The 27,972-nt window shown below is 54.8% G+C and overlaps 1 protein-coding gene across 7 annotated transcripts in view; it reads left to right on the top strand.

Moving 5' to 3' along the window:
• Nucleotides 1–26,967, top strand: part of ST3GAL4 (ST3 beta-galactoside alpha-2,3-sialyltransferase 4) — a 34,749-nt gene extending 7,782 nt beyond the window's left edge. For 2 of the 7 annotated variants that reach the window (XM_082683927.1, XM_082683929.1), the window contains 12 exons: nt 413–499; nt 1,699–1,768; nt 15,897–15,972; nt 16,272–16,344; nt 16,759–16,839; nt 17,670–17,767; nt 17,993–18,053; nt 18,581–18,676; nt 18,773–18,962; nt 19,691–19,834; nt 23,020–23,163; nt 23,461–26,967. In XM_082683927.1, the coding sequence (XP_082540053.1) occupies nt 447–499; nt 1,699–1,768; nt 15,897–15,972; nt 16,272–16,344; nt 16,759–16,839; nt 17,670–17,767; nt 17,993–18,053; nt 18,581–18,676; nt 18,773–18,962; nt 19,691–19,834; nt 23,020–23,163; nt 23,461–23,547 (1,173 nt within the window). In that variant the 5' untranslated portion in view covers nt 413–446 and the 3' untranslated portion in view covers nt 23,548–26,967. Of the gene's footprint in view, nt 1–412; nt 500–1,698; nt 1,769–11,397; nt 11,594–12,238; nt 12,350–15,896; nt 15,973–16,271; nt 16,345–16,758; nt 16,840–17,669; nt 17,768–17,992; nt 18,054–18,580; nt 18,677–18,772; nt 18,963–19,690; nt 19,835–23,019; nt 23,164–23,460 lie in introns of those variants that run through there. The other 5 variants (XM_082683932.1, XM_082683931.1, XM_082683930.1 and 2 more) reach the window with 3 other exon arrangements.
• The last annotated feature ends 1,005 nt before the right edge of the window (nt 26,968–27,972 follow it).

The raw sequence follows: 27,972 nt of genomic DNA on the forward strand, positions 1-27,972 counted from the left end.
GACTCCTCTTCTTTCCCCTTCTGTCCTCCGGAGTCCCCCATGCTCCTTGCCTCAACATCTGAGTGGTCTTCACGCGGCAGCTGCATTTCCAGCGGTCGGGGAGGTTCCCTTTGTCGGGGAGGTTCCCTTCTGGGCTCTGGGGGTTCAGGAGCGCCTGCTGTTGTTGGCAGCTCCAGAATTTTCTAATGAGATGGTTCTTCCAGCAGTTGGGCTTGGTGAAGGGACAGTGCCGGCCCAGAGGAAACTCAAAGTAAACTTAAACTCTGCTCCCTGGGCCCTCACCCACCTCCCTGGACGTCCTCCTGGGCAGGAAGGTGGGACCTGGTCCGAGTGCCGGAGGGTCTCCCAAGAAGAGTGGGCTGGTGGAGCTTCTTTGGCTTCTGACCTCCGCCCTCCCCACTCCTCTCTCCAGAGCTCCAGCTCTTTCCCCAGAGGGACCTGCTGGGATGGAAGAGGCTGGTCAGAGCAGGGAGGAGATTTCTGCTCAGACACCTTTCAGGTGAGCCCACATGGGGGGGGTGTGTGTGCATGCTGTAAGTGTGTGGATGAGTGTGTACGTGGGTTGTGCAGGAGAAAGAGAGCATGGGTGTGCATCCGTGTGTGGACAAGTAATACAGGTGGGCCTGGGGGAGTCTGTGTCTTCTTCCCCCACACCCCCTTTCCAGGCCTGCTTCTAGCCCAGAGTTCTCCTCTCTGTGGTCTTTGTGACCTGGCTTTGCACGGGGCTCTGTACTGTCTTGTGGGCCAGCTGGTCCCCTGCTGCAGTCCCACGCAAGGATGACTGATCTCTGGCCACCCATTTAGCTGCCTGGGGGCCCTTGGGCCAGTGTTTGCCCCCCGCCTCCCAAAATGGAGGCGTGTGGGGGCTTCCTGCCCAGCGTCTCAACTCTGCCAAGGCGGAGGGAATGGGGAACAGCTGCGTTGGCCGATTCCAGCTCCTTATGGATTTGGTTTGACAACAAAGCTCCCTCTGTGTGTTCTCAGGCCCCTTACATAACCCGAGGGTGGGGAGTTGGGGGGAGGCAGGCAGGAGGAGGTGGAGATGGGGACAGGGAGACACCGGGACAGGATGGCTGGAAAGGGGACAGGGACACGGGGAGGAGAGCAAAGGGGAGTGAGAGAGAGAGAGAGAGAGAAAACGTTGGGAAGGAGAGAGAGGAGGAAACAGTATGTCTTGACCCTACAATTCTAATTGCCGTCTTCGAAAGTGGGAACGAGCGGGATCTCTAGGGCTTCTGACTTTTGCCCAGTTGATGCCTCATCTCCTTGAGCCCCACCCATCAGCCCCGGACCCGGACCCGGACCCACTGAGGAAGGGCTAGAGATCTGTCTGGGAGGAAGGGTTTGGGGCTGGGCAACCCCCCTACCCCGCCCCGCCCCCGCCCTGTAGCTGAGCACTTTCCATAAAGAAGGGAGTCATTTTCTTCGCTGCTCTTGGGCTGCCATTCACTACTCCAGACCCCTGGCCCGGCTCCAGAAGCCCCTCTGGTGACCCTATTTGTGAATGGCAGGCATTCCCTGTGTCCTGTCAGGCTGCTCCAGGCCCCCACCTAGCTCCCAGTCCCTAGCCTCCCGCCCAGGACCTCCCCACAGCTCCAGCCCTCTGCCCACCCCATGGGAGGTCCTGTGGCCCTGTCCCCGCACTGCCCCCTCTGTCAGTAATCAGACATTCTCTTCTCACCATCACTATCCCTGCAGCTGTCCAAATAGAGTGAGAAGAAAATGTTCTCTTTCCGGAACAGCTGGACTGACAGGCCGGGAAGGCCAGGTGAGCCGGCCAGGCTAGGGGGTGGGCGGCACCTTGTCCCAGATCCCTGCTCTGCTAGCTCCCGGGCAGGAGAAAACAGACGCTTGGAAGAGGGCAGGAGGACCTGTGGGCCTTCAGGTGGGACCAGGGTCCCCGTGGCTGCGTGGTCTCCTGGGTTTTCTCAGGGTCTGCGTCTTCCCTGTGCCTCAGTTTCCCCAAGTCCTTATCTGGCACCAGGCTTCTTTGAAAAAAGCCTCTGGATCCCATTTAGCCCTGAGGGCAGTGCTTGTCCCAAGGTAGTGGTGGATTAACAGGGCTGTATTCTTGGAAGCTGAAAACAGGGAGGACTCTTGAAAGGACCAGGGGAGGAGCTCTGGCAAGGCCCCAGATTTGGGGTGCTCAGGCACTTGGTTTGACCCCTGGCACCGCCCTCAGTTAGATTTAGGGTGTCTGCCCAGGAGGTATCCCATACGACTTGAGCCATAGCTCCGTGGAGAGGAGGTGTGGGCGAAGCCCAGACCTGTTGAACGAGCCCTAGACTCTGGAATCCTCAGTCCCCAGGCCCTGAGCAGCTTGTGCCTTGCCCTCCCACCACCTCCCCCAGGTCTGGGATGATCCTGAAATTGCTAATGCCTCAGGGCTGGAGACATGAAGGCCTGAGTGGGGTAGGGGGATGGCTAGGGGAGGGCCTAGGAGTTTCCCCGATTTGTGGGGGAGGGGGGTAGGCCAGGAGGACAGTCCCTCTCCGAGGGATCAGGGTTAGGTGCCCGTGCAAAGAGGCCAGGCCAGGAGGATGGTGAGTGAGGGCGCCAGGCGGGGGTACCCTTCCCTGGGCCAGCTGCCTCTGGCCCATGCGTGACTGAGGTCCCAGGCTGCCCTGGGACACTCCCCAGCCCTTCTGGGGACATCCTTACGAGGCTGTGAATCTTCCTCCCGTCTGCTTCCCTGCAGCCCCTCTGTCCCAGTGCCCACCTCCCCCAGTACCTTTGAGCATGACAGGAGTGGGACTCCCTTGCTGGGAGCTGGGCTTGGCCTGGCTGAGGGCCAGGAGTCCAAGGTTTCTCTTTACCCAACTTTCAGAGGTGAAGAGAAGGCCCCCGAGGGCCAGCGTAGCCACTCCCTGCTCCTCTGGAAGCTCCCGCTCCCTGGCTGGGAGCCCCAGGGACCTGTAGCCTGACAAACAAACCGGCCACAGCTGAAGGTGAAGTTGAAGCCGGGTGGGCAGTGCCCTCAGCTGCAGGATGGGGGAAGAGAGCACCCTGGCCGAGGGGGCCCAGCTGACCTCAGAAGCTGTATGTTGGGGGGAATGGGCAGGGGAGGAGAAGGAACGAGGGTTGTGTGCCTGTGTGTACGAGTGTGTAGGGTTCCTACGTTCCATGTTGGGTCTGGGTGTGCCTCTGAGCAGACAGCTGTGTGTTTCTGTAGAGATGCGCTTGTAGGTTTTTGACACAGGAGGGTTCGAGCGGGCAGGAGTAGGGTGGGCTTGAGGGGTTCTGAGTGTCTTTCTGGGGCCTCCCGGCTCTGGGTTGTGGGTGAGGCTGTGGGCATTCAGATTGGCTGCACATTCACCCTATGGGAGAGCCCTGGGGGCAGAAGTAGCTGTGGGTCCCCTCTGATCATGCCAGCCAGCCCTCCAGCCAGTGCTCCCACCGGCTGTGCTCTGGGCTCTGCCCCGAGGGACCTCGGCTTCCCCCACGAGTCAGCACCTTCCCCAGCAGCACCTCGAATGCTAGCCAGGCGTCCCCTTATGTCATCGCTGACCTTGTCCTTGAAGGAGAGTCAGTTCAAGGAAGGTCTTACCGATGTGCAACAATCTTAAAAGAGCCTGTCTTACTGGCTTCGCCCTTCCCAGGGGACAGGCTGTGGCCAGAAATGCAGTCTTGATTTTTCTTCTTCCGGGTTGCGTTCTTGTCCAGGGCCCCACCCAGGGGGGGCCCTAGTGCTGCCCCTGAGCATATGCATGCACCCCGAGGCCCACTCTCAGCTCCTCTCGCTCTGTCAGGCTCCTGCTGGGAATTCAGTAGTTCGTCCTCCCCTGTGGACACCCCAAAGCCTCTCTGTTGCAGAACCGCCATTGCGGGACAGTGTGCATCACCAGGGGAGAGAGGTCTTCCTGCTGCTCCATCTGGAACAGCCGTGCTGAGGGCACCCTTCTTGGGCCAGAGCTGGCATAGTGTTCACCTCCCTCGAGGTCTCAGGACTGAACATGGCTCTGCCCTTTCCCCGAGTGGGGACTTGAGGAGAACCTGCTGGGGCGGGGACAACCAGCAGAGGGAACATCACTCTGGAAAGAAGTGAGGAGGGCTACTGCTTCTGGAGCTGCTAGGAAAAGGGGGTGCTGGCCAGCGGAGGTGGCCCCATCTGGATCCCCTTGGGATGGCCATCAGGTGGGACTCATCAGGGGCCTGGGCACCTTCTCAAGGACGTGATGTACCCAGAGAGAGAGCTCAAGTGGCTTCTCCAGTGAAGCCTGCTCCCTCTCTCCCATCCTATACTTCTCACACCCCAGCAATGCACCTAGGGTCTGGCCAGTACAAGGTGCCTGGGTTTAGTACGGACCAGTCTGGGTGGCAGTGTCTGCCTCTCTCCCTGGGCAGCTGCTTGCGTCCTGTGTCGTGTGTGCAATGGGCCCAGCAGCCAGGAGAGGAGAGTGTGTTCATGGTTACAGTAGCAGGTGGGAGCTGCGGTTGTGGACCCCTCCCTTTGCTGGGATGGGGAAACCTTGGGTGGAGAGGAGCTGCCATGCTCTGGGGCAGACCTGGACCAGGAACCCCTGCAGCTTCCTTTTGCCTAGTGCCCGGTTGTCAGCCTGGCTGGAGCTAAAGCTTCAGGCTTCCAATCCCAGGATGGCTTTCAAGGCTCATACACCTTCCAGAACTCGCCCTCGTGACCTGCATTTCACAGAGGAGGAATCTGAGGCCTTGAGAGATCTAGGACCTTGTCCAGGGATGCTTGGGCCCTCACTGCGGAGGCTGGGTTGGACCTTGGGTTTGTGTTCAGAACCCTTTCCTCTGCCTCCAGAATGCCAGAGGTGCTCAGGGGTCTGGGGAGGGGTGGCTGGGGTTTTGGCTCAGGCAGACCCTCTTGGGGAATAACAAAGGAGGATGTGAGTTTACCTGGGTAATAGGGCATCTTCAAGCCCTGGAGCTGTCCTGGGACCACCCCAGCTTTTGAGGCGTGATATCACTTTATTGGGTGGTCCCGAAGCTGGTAGTGATTCAGGGGAGTCAAAGATGGTGATAGCGACTTTTTTTTTTTTTTTAAAGAAGAACTTGTTTTTTTTAAAGATTTTATTTATTTATTTGTCAGAGGGGGAGAGAGAGAGAGAGAGCATAAGCAGGCAGAGTGGCAGGGAGAGGTAGAGAGAGAAGCAGGCTCCCCGCTGAGCAAGGAGCCCCATGTGGGACTTGATCCCAGGATCCTGGGATCATGACCTGAGCCGAAGGCAGGGGCTTAACCCACTGAGCCACCCAGGCACCTCCCGGTGATAGCGGCTTCTGCAGAAATCACACCGCCTTGGTGATAAGGGTCTGTTTGTGCGCATAGCCACGTGTGTTTGGCAAAAAACGTGGCACTTGGTGGCTTTGCCTGCTCCCAAGCTGAGCCTCTAGCAAGCCCCTGGTGCCTCGGGTGCTCAGGTCTTTGCAAAATAAGGGCGTGGGATGCTTTCACTTGGTGAAACTTGCTGTCCACACTTGTTCTGCTCATGCATTTTATACGTCTGTTCGTTTCCATGTTTGTCTATGACCTACCATGCGACAGGCATTAAATTTGGTGCTGGAGGTGGTATGGACCGCATGGAGTCCCGCTTTCTCGGGGTGCACGGATTCATGAGTACAGGACATGGTGTGGTGTCGTTGCTACAAAGGGAATAAGATGGAGTAAGGAGGCGAGTGTCGGGGTAGAGAGGAGACTCCTGGCTGGGTAGGCTGGGACCGTGTGCTGGGAGCAGCACGGGAGAGTGGCCAGGACAAGGGAAGCCAGGCAGGGAGGTCCAGGCTTGGGATTCCAGATCCCGACCATTTACACTGCAGGCAACCCCTGCCCAGACAAGGACTCAGATGTCACACTGTTGGCACTGACTGCAGCCCCCTCCCCCTCCCCAACCTTCAGTCCTGCCTCCATTCTCAAATGGGGCTGGGGTGTGGAGGGGGCATGCAAGCTAAAACCCTCCTTTGGGGAGGGGAGGGCGTGTTTAGGAAGCGTCGGGGAGGCCTGGCCGTCATCCAGGACTTTCTCAGTCCAGTGGATAGTCATTTGTGTGTCGCGTAGGGCTCAGTGTTTATTTCTTTGCTTTTGATCACAGAACAGACTGACTAAAACATACTGTTTCTTCAATGATGTTTTAACCACCCCGCATTCCAGACAGCTGCAGCTTTTGGATTCCACTTAGCGCACGAGAAAGGAGTATGGCTAATAGTCACTATTCACGGAGCATTTCCCATGTGTCTTTTCTCCATTATCTCGCTAACCAGCCCAGCGAAAATCGTGGTAGGGGCTCCTTACCTCCAGATTGGGAGACCGAGGCTGAGGGGTGCTAAGTGGCAGAGGCAGGGTTCCGTCCCGGTGGCGGGTCCCCGAGGCACAGCTCTGGGCCAGAGTAGGCCGTTCCTTGTGACCTGAAATGTGGCCATCTGCGTGGGCCCTGGGCAGGTGCGGTGTGTGAGGGATAGCCGAGAGGCCGGCTCTGCGCAGGCACTGGGGCAAGTTGCCAAGGTCAGGAAGAGGTTGGGTGTGGGCAGAGCAGAGATTGGGCTGGGGCGCCAGGTGACGATGTCACCTTGAACTCTGCCTCCATGCTCAGAATCCTGACCGCCCGGGGAGGAGCGGGCAGAATGCAGGGAAGAGTGGAGACTTCCCAGCTCTGCCCCCACTTGAGACCTTGGGACAGTGCTCACTGTGGCTGTCCCTCAGAATGACCAGGGCCCTCTGCAGGCATCCCAGACACCCTGAGTTGGCCTCTCAGAGATGGAAGCCAGGAAGCATCAGCTGCTTTAAGTTTCTACGCGTGCTTCCTGTGCAATCGCAGACATGGCCTGGTCCAGCGAGGTCCGAGAGGAACGCAGTGGGAACCACAGTTGCAAGCCACATATGTAATTTCAAATCTTACAAAATCCTAAGTTAGCGGCGCCTGGCCGGCTCAGTGGAAAGAGCATGCCACCGTTGATCTCAGGGTCGTGAGCTGAGCCCAACGTTGGGTGTAGAGATTACTTAAATAAAATGTTATGGGGTGCCTGGGTGGCTCAGTTGGTGTAGTGTCTGCCTTCAGCTCGGGTCATGATCGGAGGTGGGGGGGTGTCTTGGGATCCAGCCCAGTGCTGGGCTCACTGCTCAGTGGGAAGCCTGCTTCTCCCTCTCTCTCTGCCGCTCCTAATGCTTGTTTTGTCTCTCTCTCTCTCTCAAATAAATAAATAAAATCTTGAAAATAAATAAGAAAATGAAATTTTGGATATGTTAAGTTAGCCACATTTTTAAAGAGTAAAAATGAGGAATGAAATAAATTTTAGTATTTTAACCCAGTAGAGCCAAAACATTACCGCAGTGCGTGATCAGTATAAATCATTCTTAAGGTGGTGGTTCCCTTTTATTTTTGTACTAAGTGTTTGAAACCTAGTGTATGGCTCCCCCTTACAACAAACCTCAGTGTGGACCAGCCACACGGCAAAGACTCCAGAGCCACAACTGGCTGGGGGCCACCGTGGGGGACGGGGCAGGGCTGGTGCTGTCCTCTGCTTTCAGAAGAGGCCTGTGGAGGCCAGAGGAGGGAGGGGACTGGCCGTGTTGGTGGTGACCTGAGTTAAGCCCCAGCTCTGGTAGTACCTTTAGCTTTGGTTCCCTGGGGCCGAATTCCTAGGCTCCTGGGTGGGAGGTCTGAGGAGGGAAGCCTATCCCAGAGCCCCTGCGGGGGGGCCCGGGGGTAGGTCCGCAGCCCCACCAGATTTTTCCTTTTCTTATCCTAGCTCTGAGTCCGTCCTGGTTGATTCTCTACCCTGTCACACAGCTTCAGGTTTCTCACCCAGACAATGGAATTCAAAGCCTCTACCCCACCCGCGCAGACACCAGAAGTATGATTTTCAAGTGGTTCCCTCTGGTGTCTTGTGACCGGCAGCTGATAAAGTGGGTGATACAGTGTTTCTATCCAGGAGGCTGCAGGGCTGGGCTGGTTGGGGTGCGTGATGGCATGGGGGAGGTGGCAGCCTGTGGACCCCAAGGGTGGGGAACAGAGAAGCTTCTGTGCTTCCGTGGGAGGCCTACCAGACCCCTTTCCCTCCAAGCTTGGGTGGCTGGACAGATCGCCCCATCTGCCCACTCATGGGCCTTGAGGCTATTGGCCAATTTCTCAGCCCTCTGCTGTCTCGCGTGAGCTGGGGCCAGGGCAGGCCTCTTGCGCTGCTCCCCGCGCCACCCCCCAGCGCCCCCCGCCGGCCGGGGTGCACTGTGGTCACACTGTGCTATTCTGTGATGGGGAGAAGGCGAAGTCTTAAGGCTGTGTCCTGTCAGGTCTTGGGTCGGAGTGGATAGAGCGAATCTCAGACTCCTGGTACTGCCTCTTCCTCTCTGGCTCCAATGACGTCCCTGACGAATTGATCATTTATTGATTCAGTGAATTTGTACTGAGAGCCTACTGTGTGCCAGTCGCTCTTCTAGACATGGGTGATACGGCAGTGAAAACAATGGAAAAATCTTTACAAGCAGGGGAGGGGGACCAGAAATGTTGGATGTGTATGGGATTTTTGATGGCAGGTAGCAAAAGTGCATAAAGAAGTCAGTGAAGAGATACCGAGCCCCGGTCTCTCTTGAGTACATAAGAGGCCATGGAGAATTTTTGTGCTGAGAAGTGATGCAAGTAACTGACCTGTCCTGGAGAATTGCCTTTAGCTGGCCATCTCCATCCAAGAATGAGAGATTAAAGTAGGTTACCCAGTGGCCTATGTCACCATCTTGCCTTACCTAGTGATTGGATTAGCTACATTAATTTCACCATCCTGCTTGAGTGTCCTCTGGAATGTCAGCCGCGGACTCTGAGCTTGGAGGAAACATGACCCTAGATTCCTAAGGGGAAATGTGGGAAAGCAGGTGTCACGTACAGTCCTCTTGGGATGGACAGGGTAGCCACCCGAGCTAGGGCCCAGGAGGCCTGGCTTACCAGCTGAAGGATTCGAGTCCCGTGCTAGGGATGTGATGTGATAAGTGAGCGCAGCCTTAGCCAGCATTCCTGGAAGTCTGGTGTCCAGATGGAGAGCAGCGCTAATCCCGTGGCTACAGTTGTATGCACTGCAGTCATGCTGGAGAGCTTCCCGAGCAGCCCCAGGCCACGGCATCGGATAGAGACTGTGTCCCACGAGGAAGCTGCCTGAGAGGGAGCACGGGAGCCTGCTTGTAGCTGTTGTAAGCATTCGAAGGACTTGGATCTGATAGAGGACCGACTTCCGTTACCTGCTCCGAAGAATAGCCTTGGACATTCCAGGGACCACGGAGTCTAGGGACTCGTTCCCTTACAGGAGATCTGTTGATGCCATAGGGGGTCGGGGGCTGGACACGTGGGCTCTGGAGCCAAGCAGCCGGAGTCGCAGTCTTTGTCCTCACAAGCTTTACCTCCCTAGGCAAGTAGCTGACCCTTCTTGAACCCTGGGTCCCTTTTTCTGCAACGTAGGGCATGATCGTGCTTAACTTCTACGGTTGAGATCACACTTGGACAGCCCTTAAAAATGTCGAGCGGAGTAGTTCTCAGCATTTTGTAATGTCTGGAGACAATTTGGTTGTCACAGCCGGGCACTGGGGTTCCTGCTGGCATCTGGTGGGTCGAGGTCAAAGATGCTGTTAAACATTCTGTAGTGCACGGACAACCCCCAACAACAGTGACTTATCTGGTCGCCAAAGCAATGGCGAGGGGATGGGGACCTTTCTGGTGTCCCACAGGGTAAGTGCGCTGTACATTTTAGTAGTTAATAAGGGATGTAATGCGTGTTTAATCTCTTCTGAGTGCTTGTGTGTCAGATGTTTACAAAACATCAGCTACCTTCTGAACTCTATAATAGAGTCTGAAAATACAAAGAACTCTCCCAGACCACAGAGGTCATAATCTCCTGGGCCAGATACAAAACACATATTAATATAACATAAAATTGTATTAGGGGATAAATCATCTTGTGTGATCCAGGTCTGATAGACTCTTGGTATAAACGAGCCTCCAGTTTCAGGTCAGTAGATAGTGGGCGAGACATGAAAAGCAGTAATTATATAACATGAAATTATACTACTTGTTAAGTGCCAGAAGCAAGTTATAAACAATATTTGATGAGAAGAAAAACATCGGTTCTTAGAAATATCGTAAAAGACTTCACAGAGGAAGAGCCCTTTGGACTGGTGCTGGAGTGGGGTTGTCCTTGGGGGAAAGGGGCTTAGGGTATCCTGCTGCAGAGGTGGGCAGAGGGGAGGGGGAAAGGCAGCTCCCGCGGTGTGCTTGAGAAGAGGGTGGAAGGTATGCCTTCAGCACCTAGGGCCCAAGAGTAAAGGCTTCTGATGGCCACTAAGGAGCTTTGGCTTTTCACTTAAGGAATGGGAGCCATTGAGGCAGGAGGGTGGTTTGTTGGAGATTATTTCTTGCAAGCATAGTTTGTTGGCAGTTCCAAAGAAAGAGGTTGAATGAGGAAAGACATGTGACAAAGAGACCAATTAGGAAGCAAATAAATTGGGATGGGATCTAGACTTGTTGTGTCTCAAGACCAGGAGATGAAGGACTGTATTCTAAAACATTTCTGAGGGGCATCTGGGTGGCTCAGTCAGTTCAGCGCCTGCCTTCAGCTAGGGTCATGATCGCAGGGTCCTGGGATCGAGTCCCGTGTCAGGCTCTCAGCCCAGTGGAGAGCCTGCTTCTTCCTCTCCCTCTGCCGCTCCCCTGCTTATGCACTCTCACTCTCTCTCCCTCTTCCAAATTAATTAAAAATCTTAAAAATAAAGTGTTTCTGAGGCTCTAGACCGGTGGCCTTCATGCCGCATCTGGGTTTTATTTTATTTTATTTTATTTTACTTTATTTTATTTTGTGAGTAATTGCTACACCCAACATGGGGCTCGAGCTCACAACCCTGAGGCCAAGAGTTTCCTGCCTCTCCAACTGAACCAGCCAGTCCCTTCTCAGCTGGGTTTTGTAAAGCCTCACATCCCCAGTGCCTCCCACAAAGCCAAGCATTCAGTAGTTGCTCAGTGAGCTGGTTGGAATGAGGAAATGGGGTAGAATCAATCATGTTTAGTAACTGTTTTGTGGGGATGGCGTGAGGCGGGGGCAGATGTTGGAAGACTGAGCTTATGATCCTGTGGGTACGAGAGTGGATGGGGCAGAATGGGAAAAGCGGTCTAGCTGGGGACGTGTTAATTGTGGAGAGTTAAGAAAGGTGCAGGTAGAAGGGCCACCGTCAACCAGAAACACGAGGGTGGGATCTGGGGAGGGTCTGACTCATCAGGGTAGGAGCAGCGGGCAGACATCTGAAAATGAATGAACTTGTCCTGTAAAAACAGGCGGGAGAGCAAAGGTTCAAGGACAGATCCCTGGAGAATGCCAGCCCTTAGAGGAACTGGGGCCAGAAGAGACTGTCACCAAGAGAGGGGAACAGGGAGAGTCCTGATTCAGAAGCCACAGGCATTGGCCGACAGTATCAAAGGCTTCAGAGTAGGAGGCAGAGAAAATAGACGTTCCTCAGGTTTGGCGTGGCCCCTGATGGCTTCAGGAGGAGGAGGAGCCATTTCTGCATGAAAATCCCGGTGGGAGCCGGGGTGGGGTCAGATAGGGCACCGATACAGAAGTGTGACCAGCGGAGGTGGACATGCAGGGATGGCCCGAAGAGGAGGTGGAAGCAGAGAGGGCTTTGTTTTGGGGTGGTGGGGGGAGATCGAAGTCTGTTTAGTAGGAGTGAGGGGGAGAGAGTGGGAAGAAGCAGGGCGAAGGGGGATCCCTGAGCGGAAGGGTCCTGGCGAGGGGAGTGGGGATCGATGTCCGGTGGAAGCACTGGAGGGAACAGGAGGGCTGGCTGAGTCGAGATGGGGCAATCAGGCAGCTCCAGTGTTTTCCTTGCAGAAACAAAGGGACAGTGACATTGATTATGTGAGTTGCTCAAGGTCTCTGAACCAATAAGAACGGAGCTTCTGCTTCTCCCCGCCTTGGTCTTCCCAGACCCTTGCTCGGGGACAGTTGACCTTATCCCTTAGCTGGGCCCCAGGGCTCCAAGGGACCTGGCATCACGCTGTGCCCTTGGGCGGGTACGCATTCCGTTCCTCCTGCTTCAGGTAGCAGGTGGGTGCCTGCTGTGTGTGAGGCGGCGAGTGTCCACCCAGCCTGAGGCACAGCAGCTGCTTCGGGGGCCTTCATGCTTCACCCTGTGCCCTGGGCTCTGCCCTCCAGCGAGGTCCGGGGCCGTGCTCACGGTCTCAGGTCAGCGAGGGACTGCTGTGCTATTTAGCAGAGCACCTGAGAGCCCGCGGGCTTCCTGCCTCAGGGTCAGCTTTGCCTAGTGTGTCGGGGAAGCTGGTCACCCTGGTGGCTGGTGGCAGGCAGGAGCTGCTGCATGTTGGACATGAGTGGAGCGGAGTCCTGCTCTCTGGCCCAGGTACTGTCCTGTGACTTTCCCCGTGTCCTTTCGTACCCAGGGGTCTGGTCAATAATGCGGGGCGGCCCACAGCTGGGAGAAGGCTGTGGGTCCACCTGGGGCAGCCGCCACCGGACAAGCTCGGGCACTGGGAATGTCTGTTGCTGCCGGACTCTGGTCAGGGCTTGGCCCAGGGAGGGGAGGGCTGGGCTGATGACACCCCAGACTGGGTGGGTGGGGGGGGTCTTGGGGCAAACTCTAAGCCTCAGCAGTCTGCTTCTCACACACCAACACCGTTTGGGAACCAAGACGTCCATCGCCGGGCAGGCTTTCTGGGGAGCAGGTCAAAGGGGGCTAGTTTCCGTGTTGCTTGGGATCCGACTAGTCCGCTGTTCACCTCCCGCTGCCAAAGGTCTCCACCACCCCGGTGGGGCCTGGAGGGCGGTCGAGTCTGTGTCTTTCAGTTACTGTGGAGCTCGCTCGATGTGCTCGCGTCTATGCTGGCTTCCCCTTAAGAGAGGTGGGGGAGGGGAGTTGGTTTTTGTTTTGTTTTTCACTTAGGAATGCCTGGACACTGCCTTTAACACATTAAATCAGAATCTTGGAGACTGGGACCGAGGCCTCTCTATATTTTTAAACTCCTCAGGTCCTGGCCTTAGGCTAGTCAGGCCAGCAGTGTTATGACCTACTGATACAAAGGGAGCTGCCAGGAAATGGAGTGAGTCCTGATGACGAAGACAGAATGGAAGGGAGGAGAGGGTGAGGTTCATGAAGTCGGGAGGTGTTAGGGCTGGGAGGGTCCTGGTGTGGAGCTCTGCAGCACGGAGTGTGCTCCCCGCAGAGCGGCCGGGTATCACCTGGGAGCTGGTTAGAATTCGTGTCCAGCCTTGCCCACTGAGTCAGAAGGCACACCTTAAAGCCCTAGTGGCCTGCTTTGGCCGTCATGCGAACATCCTCATCGCCCTTGTCCTGCTCGGTGGTTCCGAACTCTCACAGCTTGTTAGAATCCCTGGAGGCGCTCGAGCAGATTCCGCTGCTGGGCCAGACGCATCAAGTCCCAATTTCAAGGTGTACGACCCAGATGCTCTTAATTATTTCTTATTTTTTAAAAATGTTAGCACCCTAGGCGATTCTCCTGTCAGTCAAGGTCAAAAACATCCACCTGAACCAGTGTTTCTCAGGCTTGAATGTGCCTGTGACTCATCAGGTGATCTTACTCAAGTGCAAATCCTCATGTTCTCAGTGTGGAGGGGCAGTAGAGCATGCATTTTTTTTTTTTTTAAGATTTATTTATCCATTTGAGAGAGAGAGAGAGAGAGCACAAGCAGGGGGAAGGAAAAAGGGAGTACTCCGGCAGACTCCCCACTGAGTGTGGGCTCGATCTCATGATGCTGAGATCATGACCTGAGCAAAAATCCAAGAGTCAGATGCTTAACTGAATGAGCCACCCCGGTGCCCTGAGATTATAAATTTCTAATAAGGTGCCCTAGTGATGCCCATGGTGCTGATGTGATAAATATATTTTGAGCTGCAAAATATATATTTTTTTGTGGACTCAGAGCAGAGCATGGGGGCAGAACATCGTCTCCATAATACAAATATATAAATATTTCTACACAATATTTATATATCTAAAATATGTTTTAGGTTAACTTCCCAGTTTCACAGCCAAAGAAAATGAGGGTCAGAGAGGGACAAGTGACCGCACCACCACCACCACCACCAAGGTAACCCAATGTGCCAGTCATCAGTAGTACTTCCTGAGCACTGGCTATGTGCTGGGCCGTGTGCTGGATGCTGGGAATCAGACCTCATTGGTACCCTCACGGAGCTCAAACTCCAGTGGGGAGGACAGAGAGCAAGCAAGTAAGTAACTAGGCTCAGTATAGATCAGGAGAAGTGCTCTGGATCGTGCCAGGGTGAGGAATGACTTGGCAGTGACCGAAGGAAGAAGGCATGCCACTTTCGGAGGAGGGGTCAGGGAAGCTTCTAGAACCGTGACTTTCACTGATGTCTTTTAACTACAAATCCAGAACTTTACTGGATAGGGTCATCCTCCATCCCTGCTGGGGTTTGGGGATGGGCGCTCCTGACTCTCCTGAGGATGCCTGGCTCTGGTCCCACACCCCTCCCCCCACTCCCTGCCAAGACTCTCATTCTTTGGTGTTTGTGGACTCAGAGCAGAGCGTGGGGGCAGAGCATCGACTCCATAATAGGACAGTGTTCAGGATAATTGATTTATGATTAGTAACAAAAACCAGCTCTCATCCTGATGCTGTCTCCTGCCCTGAGGAAATAATTGGAGGTTTTCCAGGTCTCCCTGAGAGCTGGAGCTTCCGTCCCTGTCCCAGTGGATCCCAAGGATCACCTGAGCTGCTTGTGAAAATGCCTGCCCCAGGTCCCGCCCTCTCTGATTTAGCAAACCCCGGGAGGAGCCCTGGAATCTGTGTTTGCAGGAAGCCGCCCAGGGTAACTTCTGATTCGGGTGACGGGGGTGGGGAACACTGTGTGGATGACAGAAATGGCGCCTGGCATCCCACCCCTCGTGGTGTTCTGTGCAGGCTGCCTAAATTGTTTCCCCTGTGACTCTGCAGTGTGGCCCTGGCTGAGTTTGGGTGTAGGGACCTCTTTGCTTATGTGTGTTTAGCAGCTGATCCCCTTCCAGAGCCCTGTCCTTGCCATGCCAAAGTGTCTCCCATCTCCTCTGACCAATGCCCCGCCCCCCCATTTAAACAGTTGCCTCCATGGAACTCCATCCACCCCCGCCCCCAGCACTGGGAGGATAAGAGCTTGGACCCTGTTTGCATTTAGTTAGAATCTAGAAGAACTGGGGCACCTGGGTGGCTCAGTGGGTTAAAGCCTCTGCCTTCAGCTCGGGTCGTGATCCCAGGGTCCTGGGATCGAGCCCCGCATCGGGCTCTCTGCTCAGTGGAGAGCCTGCTTCTGCCTCTCTCTCTCTCTCTGCCTGCCTCTCGGCCTACTTGTGATCTCTGTCAAATAAATAAATAAAATCTTTTAAAAAATAATAATAATAAAAAAAAAAGAATCTAGAAGAACTGGGGACCATTCACAGCCCCAGTGGCAGGCCAGAGTGGATCTGTTTGGCTGGAGTGGTGAGACTGAGGACGTAGAGGTGGGTGGTAGCAGAGACAAGGGACTGCTTTGGATGGCGGAGCATGATAAATGTCGGCTGCCTAAAATACAAATCATAGCCCCGTACAGTTCACTTCCATGGCAAAGTTGTGTAGAGTTTCCCATCTGCGTCCTGGAGTTGGCCCCTCCCAGGTTAAACTGAGGAAGGGGACCAAGAAACCACGCCAGGGAAGCTCGAATAGGCCAGTCTGGCGTGGGACCTCATCTTTGAGGAGTGGGATCTGGGTTCCCTTGCTCCACCTGGACCCCAGATGCTGCTTTCAAGGGATTAGAGGATGTCTACTCTCTGGGTGGTCACCCCGGAAGCAGCTCTGTGCCTTCTGGAGAAGGAAAGGCAGGCTGCGGTTGTGTCCTCCAGGCTCTAGGTAGAAGGTTTCCAGAGCTGACCACACACCTGTGACTCCTAACCTCCTAGGTGGCCCGAGGCAGCCGGGATGACAGCTCTCCCCAGGAACCCTGCTACCCGCTGAGAAACATGATCAGCAAGTCCCGTGAGTGTTGTCCCGGGGCTCCCTGACCCTGAAGGATGGGCCCCCCAGAAGCAGTCTTCAGCATCTGCGACCCGCTGGGGGCTGTGGAGGGACAGACAGATGGCCAGGGGGCCCTCTGCTCATCTTGAAGGACCATAGAAACACAGGCTCAAGCCCGGTGCTGGAAAACCACCGCCAGGCGAGGGCCGGGGACCGGGTCTGCTTGAGTTGGAGGTGGCAGGGGCCCAAAACAGGGTCGGTGGCCTGGGGCTGTCTCTGCCTGTCCCTGCCTCTAGCTCCTCTGTGCATGTGCCCTGCAGGCTGGAAGCTCCTGGCCATGCTGGCTCTGGTCCTGGTCGTCATGGTGTGGTATTCTATCTCCCGGGAAGACAGGTACTTGGAGCTCTGGGCCCAGCTTCCCGGTCCTTCCGTTGGTTCTTCTCAGCAATGGGCTCAGGGATGGAGTGTCAGGGGGTGGCCGACCTAGTGGGCCTGGGAGGGTTCAGAGGGCGAGGGTATGGCCCCTTCCTTTAGCTGTTAGCATGAAATCCTTCCAGGAAGGTTAGGTAGTGGGTTCGGGGTGCAGGGTTTGTAACGCCTCATCAGAGCTGCTCAGAGAAAGGAGAGCTGGATCTGCTGTGAGTTGGTCTCAGAGTGAACTTGGGTTGAGATGATTCTACCCTGTGCATCACTTGCTGGGACCTGGGGACCTATGTCATGGGAGAAAGTGGAGGCTGCCTGGGACGCTGGCCCCTGGGCCGGAGAGGTCTGACTGGAGCTCCTGCCTCCTCCCCTGTCTGTCTCTAGTTTTTATTTTCCCATCCCAGAGAAGAAGGAGCCATGCTTCCAGGGGGAAGTGGAGAGGAAGGCCTCTAAGCTGTTTGGCAAGTAAGTTCTTAAGGCTGAGGTGGGGCGGGCATAGGGTGAGGTGGGTGGGGAGTTTCAGAGGGTGGGGGCCTCAGTGCTGGCGTAGATGGAGGGGAACGTGTTAGTGGACATGGGTTAGGTGACCCGTGAGGGGAGGAGAGGCCCTTGAACATACAGATATATAAGCAATATAGTAAGACAGAATAATTATGTTATTATATACAATATTATATAATATATAAATATAATTTTTAAAATATTTTTATTTATTTGACAGACAGCCAGAGAGGGAACACAAGCAGGGGGAGTGGGAGAGGGAGAAGCAGGTCCACGGGGGGCTCCATCCCAGGACCCCAGGATCATGACCTGAGCCAAAAGCAGGTGCTTAGCGATTAAGCCACCCAGGTGCCCCATAAATATAATTTATACATTGAGTTGGAGGTTTCAGGGGCCCCAAATATTATATATTATACCTTACTTTTATATATTATAAATAATGTGTTTATTATATATAATGTTATTATATATTATACTTTTATATATTATATAAAAACATAACCATGAATATATATTACTGTATATTAAAGTATTTAATATATTTAAATATATAAATATATAGTTTATATAACATATATTATTATACCATAAAATATCATATAATTATATCACTAAAATATCATATGATTATATATATTATATTAATACATGATATATAATAACTATTATATACAATAGTACATACTACTATATATGACATATAGAATATTATTCAGGGGCCTGACCTGACCCTGGCTTCTGGCTTCTTTAAGATTGATCTCTTTCTCATCCCGGCCCTGTGTTCACCTCTGCAGCTACTCCCGAGATCAGCCCATCTTCCTGCAGCTGAAGGATTATTTCTGGGTCAAGACACCGTCTGCCTATGAGCTGCCCTACGGGACCAAAGGGAGTGGTAAGAGTGGCTGGGTGAATAGGCATGGTGGGCTCACCTCGGCCACGCTGCTTCTTGCTCTCTGCTGCTCATGGTCCCAGTGCCCACGCTTTGAACCAGGCTCCGATGCTGAGGTCAGGGGAGGAGGGGGCAGCAGAGGCTCTGAGGAGCAGTGGAGGGAGAGCTGGCAGCCTTTGGGAAGCTGGCTGTTGTCATCGGCCCCTCTCAATCTGCATCTTTTTGTAGAAGACCTGCTCCTCCGGGTTCTAGCCATTACCAGCCACTCCATTCCAGAGAGCATCCAGAGGTAAGGAGACAGTCCCTGCCCCGAGTCTGGGCACCTTCTCCTTTCTGCCTCCCAGAGATAGTCATGGGCCAGCACCTCCCAGCGAGGCTTCCTATCTCTGCTCCCCTGGGGCCAATTTGACCCTTCTTTCCAGCCTGCCTGTCTCCAGGGGAGGCAGGGACGCCAGTATCCACGGCAACTGGGCCTGGGCATCTGGGCACCGGAGCAGGCAGGGTATTGCCCTGACGACATGCGGAGCTGGGTAGGCGAGGGGGCTTTGAAATGGGATTTCTTATTAGACCCCACTAGGAGCCTTCCCTCCTCTCCTCCTCCACCTTCTGTTCTCTGCTCAGTTCCTCTGCCGTGAAAGCTGGGGAGTCAGCAGGACCCTAAGTGGGACTCCTTGGAGATGCCGGCTCTGTGGGGATCAGAGGCCGAGGCAGCTTGGGAAGGAATCCCAAGCTGGGCCCCAGGCAGACCCAGATCAGGAGTTAAGCAGCACAGGCGCAGGGGTCTCCCCGGGGGCTGATCACCATCTCCCACTGCAGTCTCAAGTGTCGCCGCTGCGTGGTGGTGGGGAACGGGCACCGGCTTCGCAACAGCTCACTGGGGGACGCCATCAACAAGTACGACGTGGTCATCAGGTCTGTAGCTTGGGCGCTCGTCCCTTCTGTTTGGGAGGGACTGTCAACAGGCCCGTGGGCCTCCACGTGACGGGCCTCCTCCTCCCGGCCTTTCAGATTGAACAATGCCCCTGTGGCTGGCTACGAGGGCGACGTGGGCTCTAAGACCACCATGCGTCTCTTCTACCCTGAGTCCGCCCACTTCAACCCCAAAGTGGAGAATAACCCAGACACACTCCTCGTCCTGGTAGCTTTCAAGGCAATGGACTTCCACTGGATTGAGACCATCCTGAGTGACAAGAAGAGGGTGAGCGGGGACTCGAGGGAGGGGAGGGGGCGGGGCTCCGAGACGGGACCCTGCCTGTCTGAGGACCTCACGGTCTACAATGTCTGCCCTGTGAAAGAGCCCAGGAGGGGAAGGTGTGAACTCCGTGTTCTGTGGGGCTTCTGAGAAGCCACCACAGCAGCCAGGGTCTGACAAACTGCGGGCATGCGGTGGACACTCCAAGCTTGAGGCTGCCCGGGCCAGGGAAGCTGCCAGAAAATGTGTGTGCCAGTGAGACACCTGGGAGGAAAGCAGCTGGTCAGTAGTCCTCTCCAGGCAGGTGTAGGCTAGAACAGGAGGTCTGTCCTTCTGGGTGGTGTCCCCTGTGTCTTTTTCTCATCTAGTCAGATGCTGACACTGGTCCGTCCCATCGAGCATTTTCCCCAAGGGTTTACGCAGCCCCACGCTTAAGCCCCTTCCACCTGTTTGGTGGAAGTGGGCAGTAGTTGGACCCGCTACCCTACACAGCTTGTCACTGCCCACCCCGCCCACCACCAGTAGGGTCCTCCCACCTCACCCCACTCCTTTCTGGTCGCCCTTTCCCTCTTGGGTGCGGGCCTGGCCTCCACGTCCCTCCTGGTTCACCCTGCACTCCTGGGGGCCTCCGCCATCACATGGACCCCATCTGCCTGCTGAGCACAGCCCGGCTGGACTCGAGAAACAGGCGTGCCCACAAACCCATCTCTCCCTTCCAATCGTATGCCCCGCAGGTGCGAAAGGGCTTCTGGAAGCAGCCTCCCCTCATCTGGGACGTCAACCCCAGGCAGGTTCGGATTCTCAACCCTTTCTTCATGGAGATTGCAGCGGACAAGCTACTAAGCCTGCCCATGCAGCAGCCGCGCAAGATTAAACAGGTGCCTGGGGTGTCGGTGGGTGGCGGTGGGTGGCGGGTAGGGAAGCCAGAGGCTGGGACAGGATGTTTCTAGAGGCTTGGGAAGCCCTGGAGGACCCCAAGAGGGGGAAAGTAACAACAGAGACCCCAGTTTGCATTTGAACAGCCCCCAGACGGCCTCCCCCCCCCACACCCCTGTATTCAGTCCAGTGTATTTGGCTATGGGCGGGGAGAGTTGGGGGGGATGTCTGCTGAGCAGGAAGTTAGGGGAGCGTTTTTACAAGGATCAGGGCCAGAGTTAGAGGCTTTGGCAGGCGCTGGTCAGAATTTATAAACTAGGGAGTTGCTGGAACAGTCTGTGGCCTTGACTTTAGAATGTCTGCAGTTGGCTGTGAGGTCACTTTATCTGTGATCTTATCTTGGAATGGATTCATCAGAGTGAATTAAAGGAGCTTGAGCTTCGTTTTGTCTCGTGTGCCCTGCTTCCGTGCCATGTGTCAGGTTGGGGAGTCACAGTACAGTTCTGCAAGCTGTGGTTTGCGTTTTAGCCCTACCTTCCCAAGGACTTCCACACGTGCCGTCTGAACCCCTAGAGAGGCCGTGTGGGATTGTAGTCATCGGAGATAGCTAGTAAACATCGCCAGGACTTGGCTGTCCTGCCTCTTACTCTGTGGCCTTGGGCAGATTGGCCACTGGGAGCCTTATCTGTGTGGTGAGGACGGTGTTCAGTGTTCGTACTGACCTTTTAAGGCCCTTGTAGAATTTAAAAACACAATTATATAACACACCTATCACGGAGATTAGTACACAGGGGATGCTCACTGTATTTGCCAAATTTCTCAGCAAAAAATTTTATTCCTCACTGAATATCTACTCTGATCCAACTTAGTTTGAATGCCTTCTTTTGTGGCTGCTCAGTCCCTGGCCCCACGTTTGCACGCTTGGGGTGTAGGACATGCACATTGCCCTGAGGACACTCAGTCTAGCAGAATAAACATACAGGTTGCAACATGGCGTGGCAGAATGCCCTAGTAGGGAGTTGTTCCCAATGCTGGAGGACCTGAGAGGAGGGGCAGACCTCTGCTGGGAGTCCCCCCGCCCCCAACCAGAGGAGGTGGTCTTGGAGTTAGGCCTTTGAGGGGTCATGGACCCCATCAGGCAGGGACTTGGAGAAAGGGTATTTCCTTTGGCAAGACCAATCAGCTCCTCCAGCACTGAGTTCTAGCACAAATGAAGTGGAGGGGAGCAACAAGGAGGCGTTTTATGCCCCTGATCGGGTGTGTGGCAGAGGGGGAAGGCTGGAGCGGGGAGACAAGAGAAGAACCAGGACCCACCTTCTGACTGTGGGAGGGGGAAATGGCAGGCATGCCCTGGATATAGCAGCTTCGCATTGCTGCCTAACAAACCACCAGCGTTGAGTGGCTTTAAGTACTGCCTACTGATAAACTCATAGTTCTGGCCCTCGGTGGCCCAGCGGGGCACGGCTGAATTCTTATCTGGAGGCTGGAGTGGGGTAGGGGGAACACACTTCCAGGGTCCTTCTTGTCAGAGGTATTTAGTTCCTTACGGTTCCAGGACTGAGGTCCCGTTTCCTTTGCTGGCTTTCAACCTTGATACCCTCAGCTCTTAGAGATTGTGTGTGTTTCTTTTGAGAGAGCCCCTCCACCTTCCAGCCGGCAATAGCACGATAAATCCTTCTTGCGCGTCCCACCCCTGACTTCCTCCACTGCCGACCTCTAGACCAAGATGCTAAAGCTCAGTTCATGAGGTCAAGCCTGCCAGGATGCTCTCTCTATCTTAGGGCCAATGGCACCTATAGGGCAATTGAATGTCATGTCCTACGTCTCAGGTTTGTAGGTTCCAAGTGCACCCAGGGGTCACTGGGGGCTATTTTAGTGACCTCCTGCAACACCATTTATTTTGCAGGTGAAGTTGAGAGATTCAACCTAATTCTAAGTTTTTAGCTTAGACAGTTGGCCGGGTGGTAACATGCTTAACTAATATAGGGAATTCAGGGGGAGAGGAGTCTGGCGGGTTCTAGGAGCCCGTGACCAGGCAGAGCGGTCTAGCAGGCCCCGGGAATGTGGTTCAGCGAACATGTGAACTGGGTAAGAATGTAGTGGTAGTCAGAACAACAGGAGGGGAAAACCCCAGCAGGAAGAGACAGATGAAATGACGGCAATGCTCAGAAGGGACATTGGGCCAAACCTGGGCTGGTCCAGGGAGTGGTTCGTAAATGGGAGTGGGCGGCAGAAGCGGTCAGGAAGGCAGGGTGTTGGAGCTGAGGAAGGCAAGATTCGGGACGCCTGGGTGGCTCAGTCGGTTAAGCGACTGTCTTCAGCTCAGGTCATGATCCCAGGGATCTGGGATCGAGTCCCACATGGGGCTCCTTGCTCCACAGGGAGCCTGCTTCTCTGTCTGCCTCTGCCTGCCTCTCTGCCTGCCTGTACTTTCTCTCTCTGACAAATAAATAAATAAAATCTTAAAAAAAAAAAAAAAGGAAGGCAAGATTCATGAGGTTAGGGTATCACATTGCCCATCCCCGTGGACAAATTAGGGATGGAGAAAGTAGGTCTCCTCCTTCCCCCAGAGCAGTCCATAAGCTGGGTGGGAACAGTGCTGCTGTCCCCACTTCAGGGAAGGCAAGAGCCCATCCTCATCAAGGGCCACACAGCCCATGAGTGGGGGGGCCCCCAGGTTTTCTGAGAGCGGTGAGGTTTTCCAAGGCAGAGAGCAGAACCTTTCCATTCCTTGAACAAAGTTGTCAGCCTCAGTTTCCCCATCTGTAAAATGTGTCCACCTCCAAGTGCTTTTGTGAAGACCGGACACACTCGTGTTCTGCAGGGTAAAACGCTCAACGCGGAATCACTGCCTCGAGGCCCAAGCCTCGAGCCCTCCCATGGGCTCCCAAGCCCTCCCCGAGGCGTGTTGGGCCGGTCTCCCCAGCCTGGAGTCCCTGAGTTACCTGTGACTACTTACATTTAAATTTAAGTTAATTAAATTAAGTATACAATTAAATAAAGTGAAAGTGTCAGTTCATGTGCATCTGCACCAGCCCCATGCCCAGAAGCTGCATGTGTCTGGTGACTGCAGTGTAGACGGCACAGAGGAAGAACATTTCCGTGAAAGTTTGTTGCGAAGTGCTAGCCTAGAAGGCGGGGATGGGTGCAGGGCCCCCTCTAATACCTACCCCCCCAACCCTCTCAGAAGCCCACCACCGGCTTGCTGGCCATCACGCTGGCCCTCCACCTCTGCGACCTGGTGCATATTGCCGGCTTTGGCTACCCAGACGCCCACAACAGGAAGCAGACCATTCACTACTATGAACAGATCACACTCAAGTCCATGGCGGTAAGCGGCCCCTGCTTCCAAGCTGGCTGGGACAGAGCTGGGGACCCCTGGGGTGGGGGTGAGAGTGGTGCTAAGGGCTCGGATGCTGCTCGAGGGTCAGAACTGGAACTCAGACCCCTGATCTTCTGGCCGGAGTCCTCAGTATCTGGCCATACAGGTTGTGTTGTCCTTGTGGGAGCCAGCCCAGGGCAGGGAGCTCCCAGAAGTGCAGGGGCTGTGGGGAGCATCAGAGAGTGCTCCTTGGGTCGGGGAGGTCCCTGGGAGTCCCTTAGTCTGCTTCCTTGGCTGTCTCCACAGGGATCAGGCCACAATGTCTCCCAGGAGGCCTTGGCCATCAAGCGGATGCTGGAGATCGGAGTAGTCAAGAACCTCACATTCTTCTGACTGGGGCAGAAGCTGTATCCACCCGTCTGCCCACTCTGCCGCCTGAACGACCCCATCCGTGGCTGTGGGGTGCCTGGTGACCCACTTGGACTCCCCCTCCCCTGTGTGGAGAGGGGTCCTGGTACTGGCCGGGCCTGAGTCAGGGCCGTGCCCCTGGCTGTTCTCAAGGCGGCTGGATCTGGTCAGGGTGGAGGCCCCGGGGTGGCTGGAGGCCATCGGAGGCACGGGCTTTGTGCCGTGGTGCCCCCTCTCCACCAGTGCCGGGGGCTTATTTAATGGGCTATTTAATTAAAGGGTAGGAACGTGCCACGGGCTGGTCCCATGGCGTCAAAAAAGGGGCAAAATACAGTGTTCTGCCCACTTTTGATAAAAACACAAAAGTGCAGGGCCTACTAAAGCCTAGCCCCAGAGCAGGCCTCCCAGGAGGGCAGGGGCGTCTGGAGCGGGTGGGTGCCCTTCGAAGAGGGATTGCTACCTCCCAGCAGGCATGGGAAGAGCACTGGGATGGGGGTCCCACAGAGAATGGGGCCTCATCTAGAAAAGAGGTTTGAAACCTAACATTAAACTATTTTTCCTAAAATGGGAGCAGTTGTAACACCCTGTGTCCTTCAGGTTGGGGAGGACATGGATGGGGGCAAGTGGGTCATGGCAGGAGGCACCCTCTCCTAGCACTAGACAGGCTTGGTAAAGACCAGCAGTGTCTCTGGGACCCTGTGGGACCCAGAGGAGGCCACGGTCATTCAAGAAACCATTACTGGGTCCAGTGCTTGGTGCCAAGTCATTCATTGTCACCCTGGTGAAGCAGGCAAGTAGGTGGCACCCAGAGTGGGCTGTCTGCTGGACACCCAGCCTGGCATTCTGCATCCTGGTTTACATCCCAAAGGTAGGGAGAGGCAAGAGGATGCCAGATGGGAGTGGCCGAAACCCATCCTCCTCTCCCCGCTCCCTCTCTCTCCCCCTCCAGGCCTTCCTTTCTGAAACCTCATGCTGGGAGGTGTGTGTTTGAGGACAGGGGTGGAGTAAGACAAAGGAAGCCAAGTTTCCTTTCTCAGATTAAGTGGGAATCATAAAATGGAGTTTACAGAAGGTCCTGCCCAGTGGCCCAGGCTGCCAGCATTGGGATGGGCAGGGTTTGGGCCACGTCTGAGGGATTTGGCAAGGCCTTTCCAGCCGGTTGCCGGGCCAGAGGACAAATGCTGTTTTCCCTGGGTTTCTAGAATTAGGAGAGCCCTGCCATTTGCCTGTATCTCCCTGCTTTGTTCTCCATCTTCCCAGGCCCTGCTTAGCTGCCAACTGGGCATCTTTCCACCCCCACAGCTGTTCTTTACATCTGGAGCCAGAAGGGAGAGCTGCAACTCCCCCACAGGGAATGGGACTCACAGCTGTGTTCCTGGCTTTCTCGGAAAGAGTTGCAGCCTTGAGGTTTTGAGACAGTGAGACTGGGACAGGACAGATAAAGAGGGGCAGAGATCTGGGAGAAGCAGGGGAAGATGACCCACTTCTGGGCCGAATGTTGGAGAAGCCTTGCAAGCAACCATCCTCAGGCCACAGAACAGTCCTGAGGACCATCCCTGGGCATAGAATTGTCTGCTCTCTCAAAAGCCTGCTGGCATTACTTTGCTAACCGCTCTCTCCCTAGGGGAGAAGGGGAGTCTGAAAACAAATACGGCCCCAGCCTCTGCAGCCCCTAGCCCTCTCCACTCTACAGGGGCAAGCTTTGTCTCCCAGGCTTTGACCTGGGTGTTGGTGGGGGGGAGAGTGGGGGACAACCTGTTGACTCCAGCAGGGGTGTGAACGTGTGCAGGGATCTGAGCTCTGCTTATCCCTGGTGCCTGCCTAGCAGCTTCTCGTGAGGGTATTCAAGGGAGTGTCCATTTCCCCATCCAGGGCCATTGAAAGTGGCTGTCAGCACATATGATCCAGCTGTCCTGGACTGGGGCCACTGCCTGTTACTGAACACTCCTAAACTTGAGCCAGAATCGAGCACACAGGGATGGGTCAAACCCCCCACGCCTCCGCCCCGAACTCCACACACATGCATATAGATGAGGGAGCGTTTTACATTCTTGTTGGGTTACCCTTCTGATGCCATATGCAATGACTTTCACAATTAATATTGATAAGAGTGTCTGTGGGGAGGGGACAAACACATCTAGACTGGCCATTGTTCCTTTGGGTGGGCTCAGCTCTCCCCAGTGTGCCCCAGCCCCAAGGCACATTGCAGGGTGCCTTAGTAACCGGTCCAATGTCAGAGTCAGAACGGGGAGTAGAGCTTTGATTTGGAGCGGCTGGATGGGGTTTTCGGTGTTCTGAGAAAGGGACTTCGTTCTTCCGTTAGCTCAACCAGTGGGAATGAACTGCCTCCCCGTCTGCCTGGTACTGATTAAACAAACGTGCCCTGAAAATGAGTCAGGAGGGGAAGTAGGGAACACGATGCGAAAGCATGTGAGTGCACGTCTACGCATGCGGGTTCCACACCGGGCTCTGGCATGTCATTCTGTATGACCGTGGGTCAGTCATTTCTCCATGTCTATGCTCCGATTCCTACATTGATTGAGCTGGGAGGGTGGTCCAGCCATTGAGGACCACTTACAACAGAACCATCTGGGGGTGATTTTAAGAATGCATACCTGGGTCTTATCCAGGCCGCGGGGGAGGCAGCCCAGGAATCTGGAAATTTAACAAGCACCCAGCATCACTGCTCCAGCAGTCTAGACTCCAGGATGAGCTCACGGCCTCTCTCAACTCCAGGGTCTGGTCTGCGCGCACAGCCCAACCTAATCCCTGGTGTCCTTGAACGGTGTTAATTAGGCGCAGGCGCGCTTCTCTCCCGCTGGCCTGCAGGCAGCGGAGCAGCTACGGCGCTGGGCTTGCCCCTCCCCCAGCGGCTGAGGCGGAGGCCCGGGCGCGCATGCGTCTTGGGAGCGGGTTGTGAGCTGCACGAGGGGCGGCAGGGGGCAGCAGCGCTGGCCAGTGTGGGAACCGGGTGGGGACGGGCGGCGACCTCCCGCAGTCCACCCTGGAGTCCTCTGGGGCACTCACCTCAGCGCCCCGCCTCCTCTGAGGTCGGCGCCTCCCTGGCAACCAGCTCAGGGCCTGGCGACGGCTGCAGAGGGAGGCCTGGTCGGATTGGGGGATCTGCGCCCCGGGTTTGCTCAGCAGGTGTAAACCAGGGTTCCTCTGCCTCCGGCTGGGCCTCCTTCACGTGACCTACGTTGACTTCACCTCAGAGGCCTGAGCAAAAGGGACTTCGACCTCGAGGGAGTGGAAGAGATTTGCATCCAGTGTGGACAGAGGGGGAAACTGAGGCCCGGAGAAGTGAAGGGACCTCCAGCGCGACCTAGCTGGGTCAGACAGAGTTCAGGCCTTTTATGTAGCTCAGGGGCACATTTAAATAAATGATATTCTATATTCACATCACATGGTGTTGCCTTAATTTTGGACACTTTGGGTTTTTATTTACACTTTCTGAGGACATAAGTACATCCAGTTGCATTACCCCAGAGGCAGTCTAGCTTATGAAAAAATTTGAGCTCGGAAACAGTTCTGTCTTTGAGGCGGCAAGATGTAGTGCACACAAAGTACGGATGGTCCGATCGTGGGTTCTCCCTGCTGTCATGTAATTAGCCAAGTACACCTCTGCTCCTCCATCTGTGTCACGCGTGCCTGTGTCACAGTGAGGTTTTAAGGATCTAATGGGAATATGGTTGTGACAACATTGTGCAGACTGTAAAGTATGATATAAATATTAGATTGGAAAGCTGCCTTGCGTGATGGAAAATCCCGGAAAGCATTTGAAACAGGTGAGGTATACATCTGGAGGGCCAAAATACTTGCACAGTTACCGAGTAACATACAGAAAAGTCTTTGTCTTCAAATCACCCACAACAAGTATGACATTGGTGAAATGACTCAAATGTAGGCTTTGCATAATCAAACAGTGAACAGTGAGTTCAAACTGCTCTCTGGCAGTGATTTTCAAGCTGAAGTCAGATGCCTTCAGGGGTTTTTGGAGAAAGTGCTTTCTTGGGCAACATGACCCATTTTGATGGCATTCCAGAAGGGGTTCCTAAGCTAAGGTTGACAAGGTCAGTCTCAGAGTTGGGATGCTCTCCTCTACACCCTCTGACGTTCTCGATGTCTTAATTATAGCTTCAGACAACTATGTGTTCGTTTTGAGCATTCCCATGGTTCTGTACCCAGACACAGTTCCAGGAAAATTTTCCAGCTTAAAAGTCTAGGGAGGGATATATGGTGAGTGTCTGTAGTGATAGCCTGTTTTCCGGTCCAGTTCTTTGGCAGTGAGACCCTTGGAGGATCCTGTGCCCGAGAAATGAACCTTGAAGCTCATTAGGTGTCAGATTTGGTGTGGGGAGCCCAAATGGATCAGAAGGCTCCACTTCATGGAAAGTGATTACAGAGAAG

Source organism: Mustela nivalis (assembly GCF_964662115.1).
Source record: "Mustela nivalis genome assembly, chromosome: 9".
NCBI lineage: Eukaryota > Metazoa > Chordata > Mammalia > Carnivora > Mustelidae > Mustela > Mustela nivalis.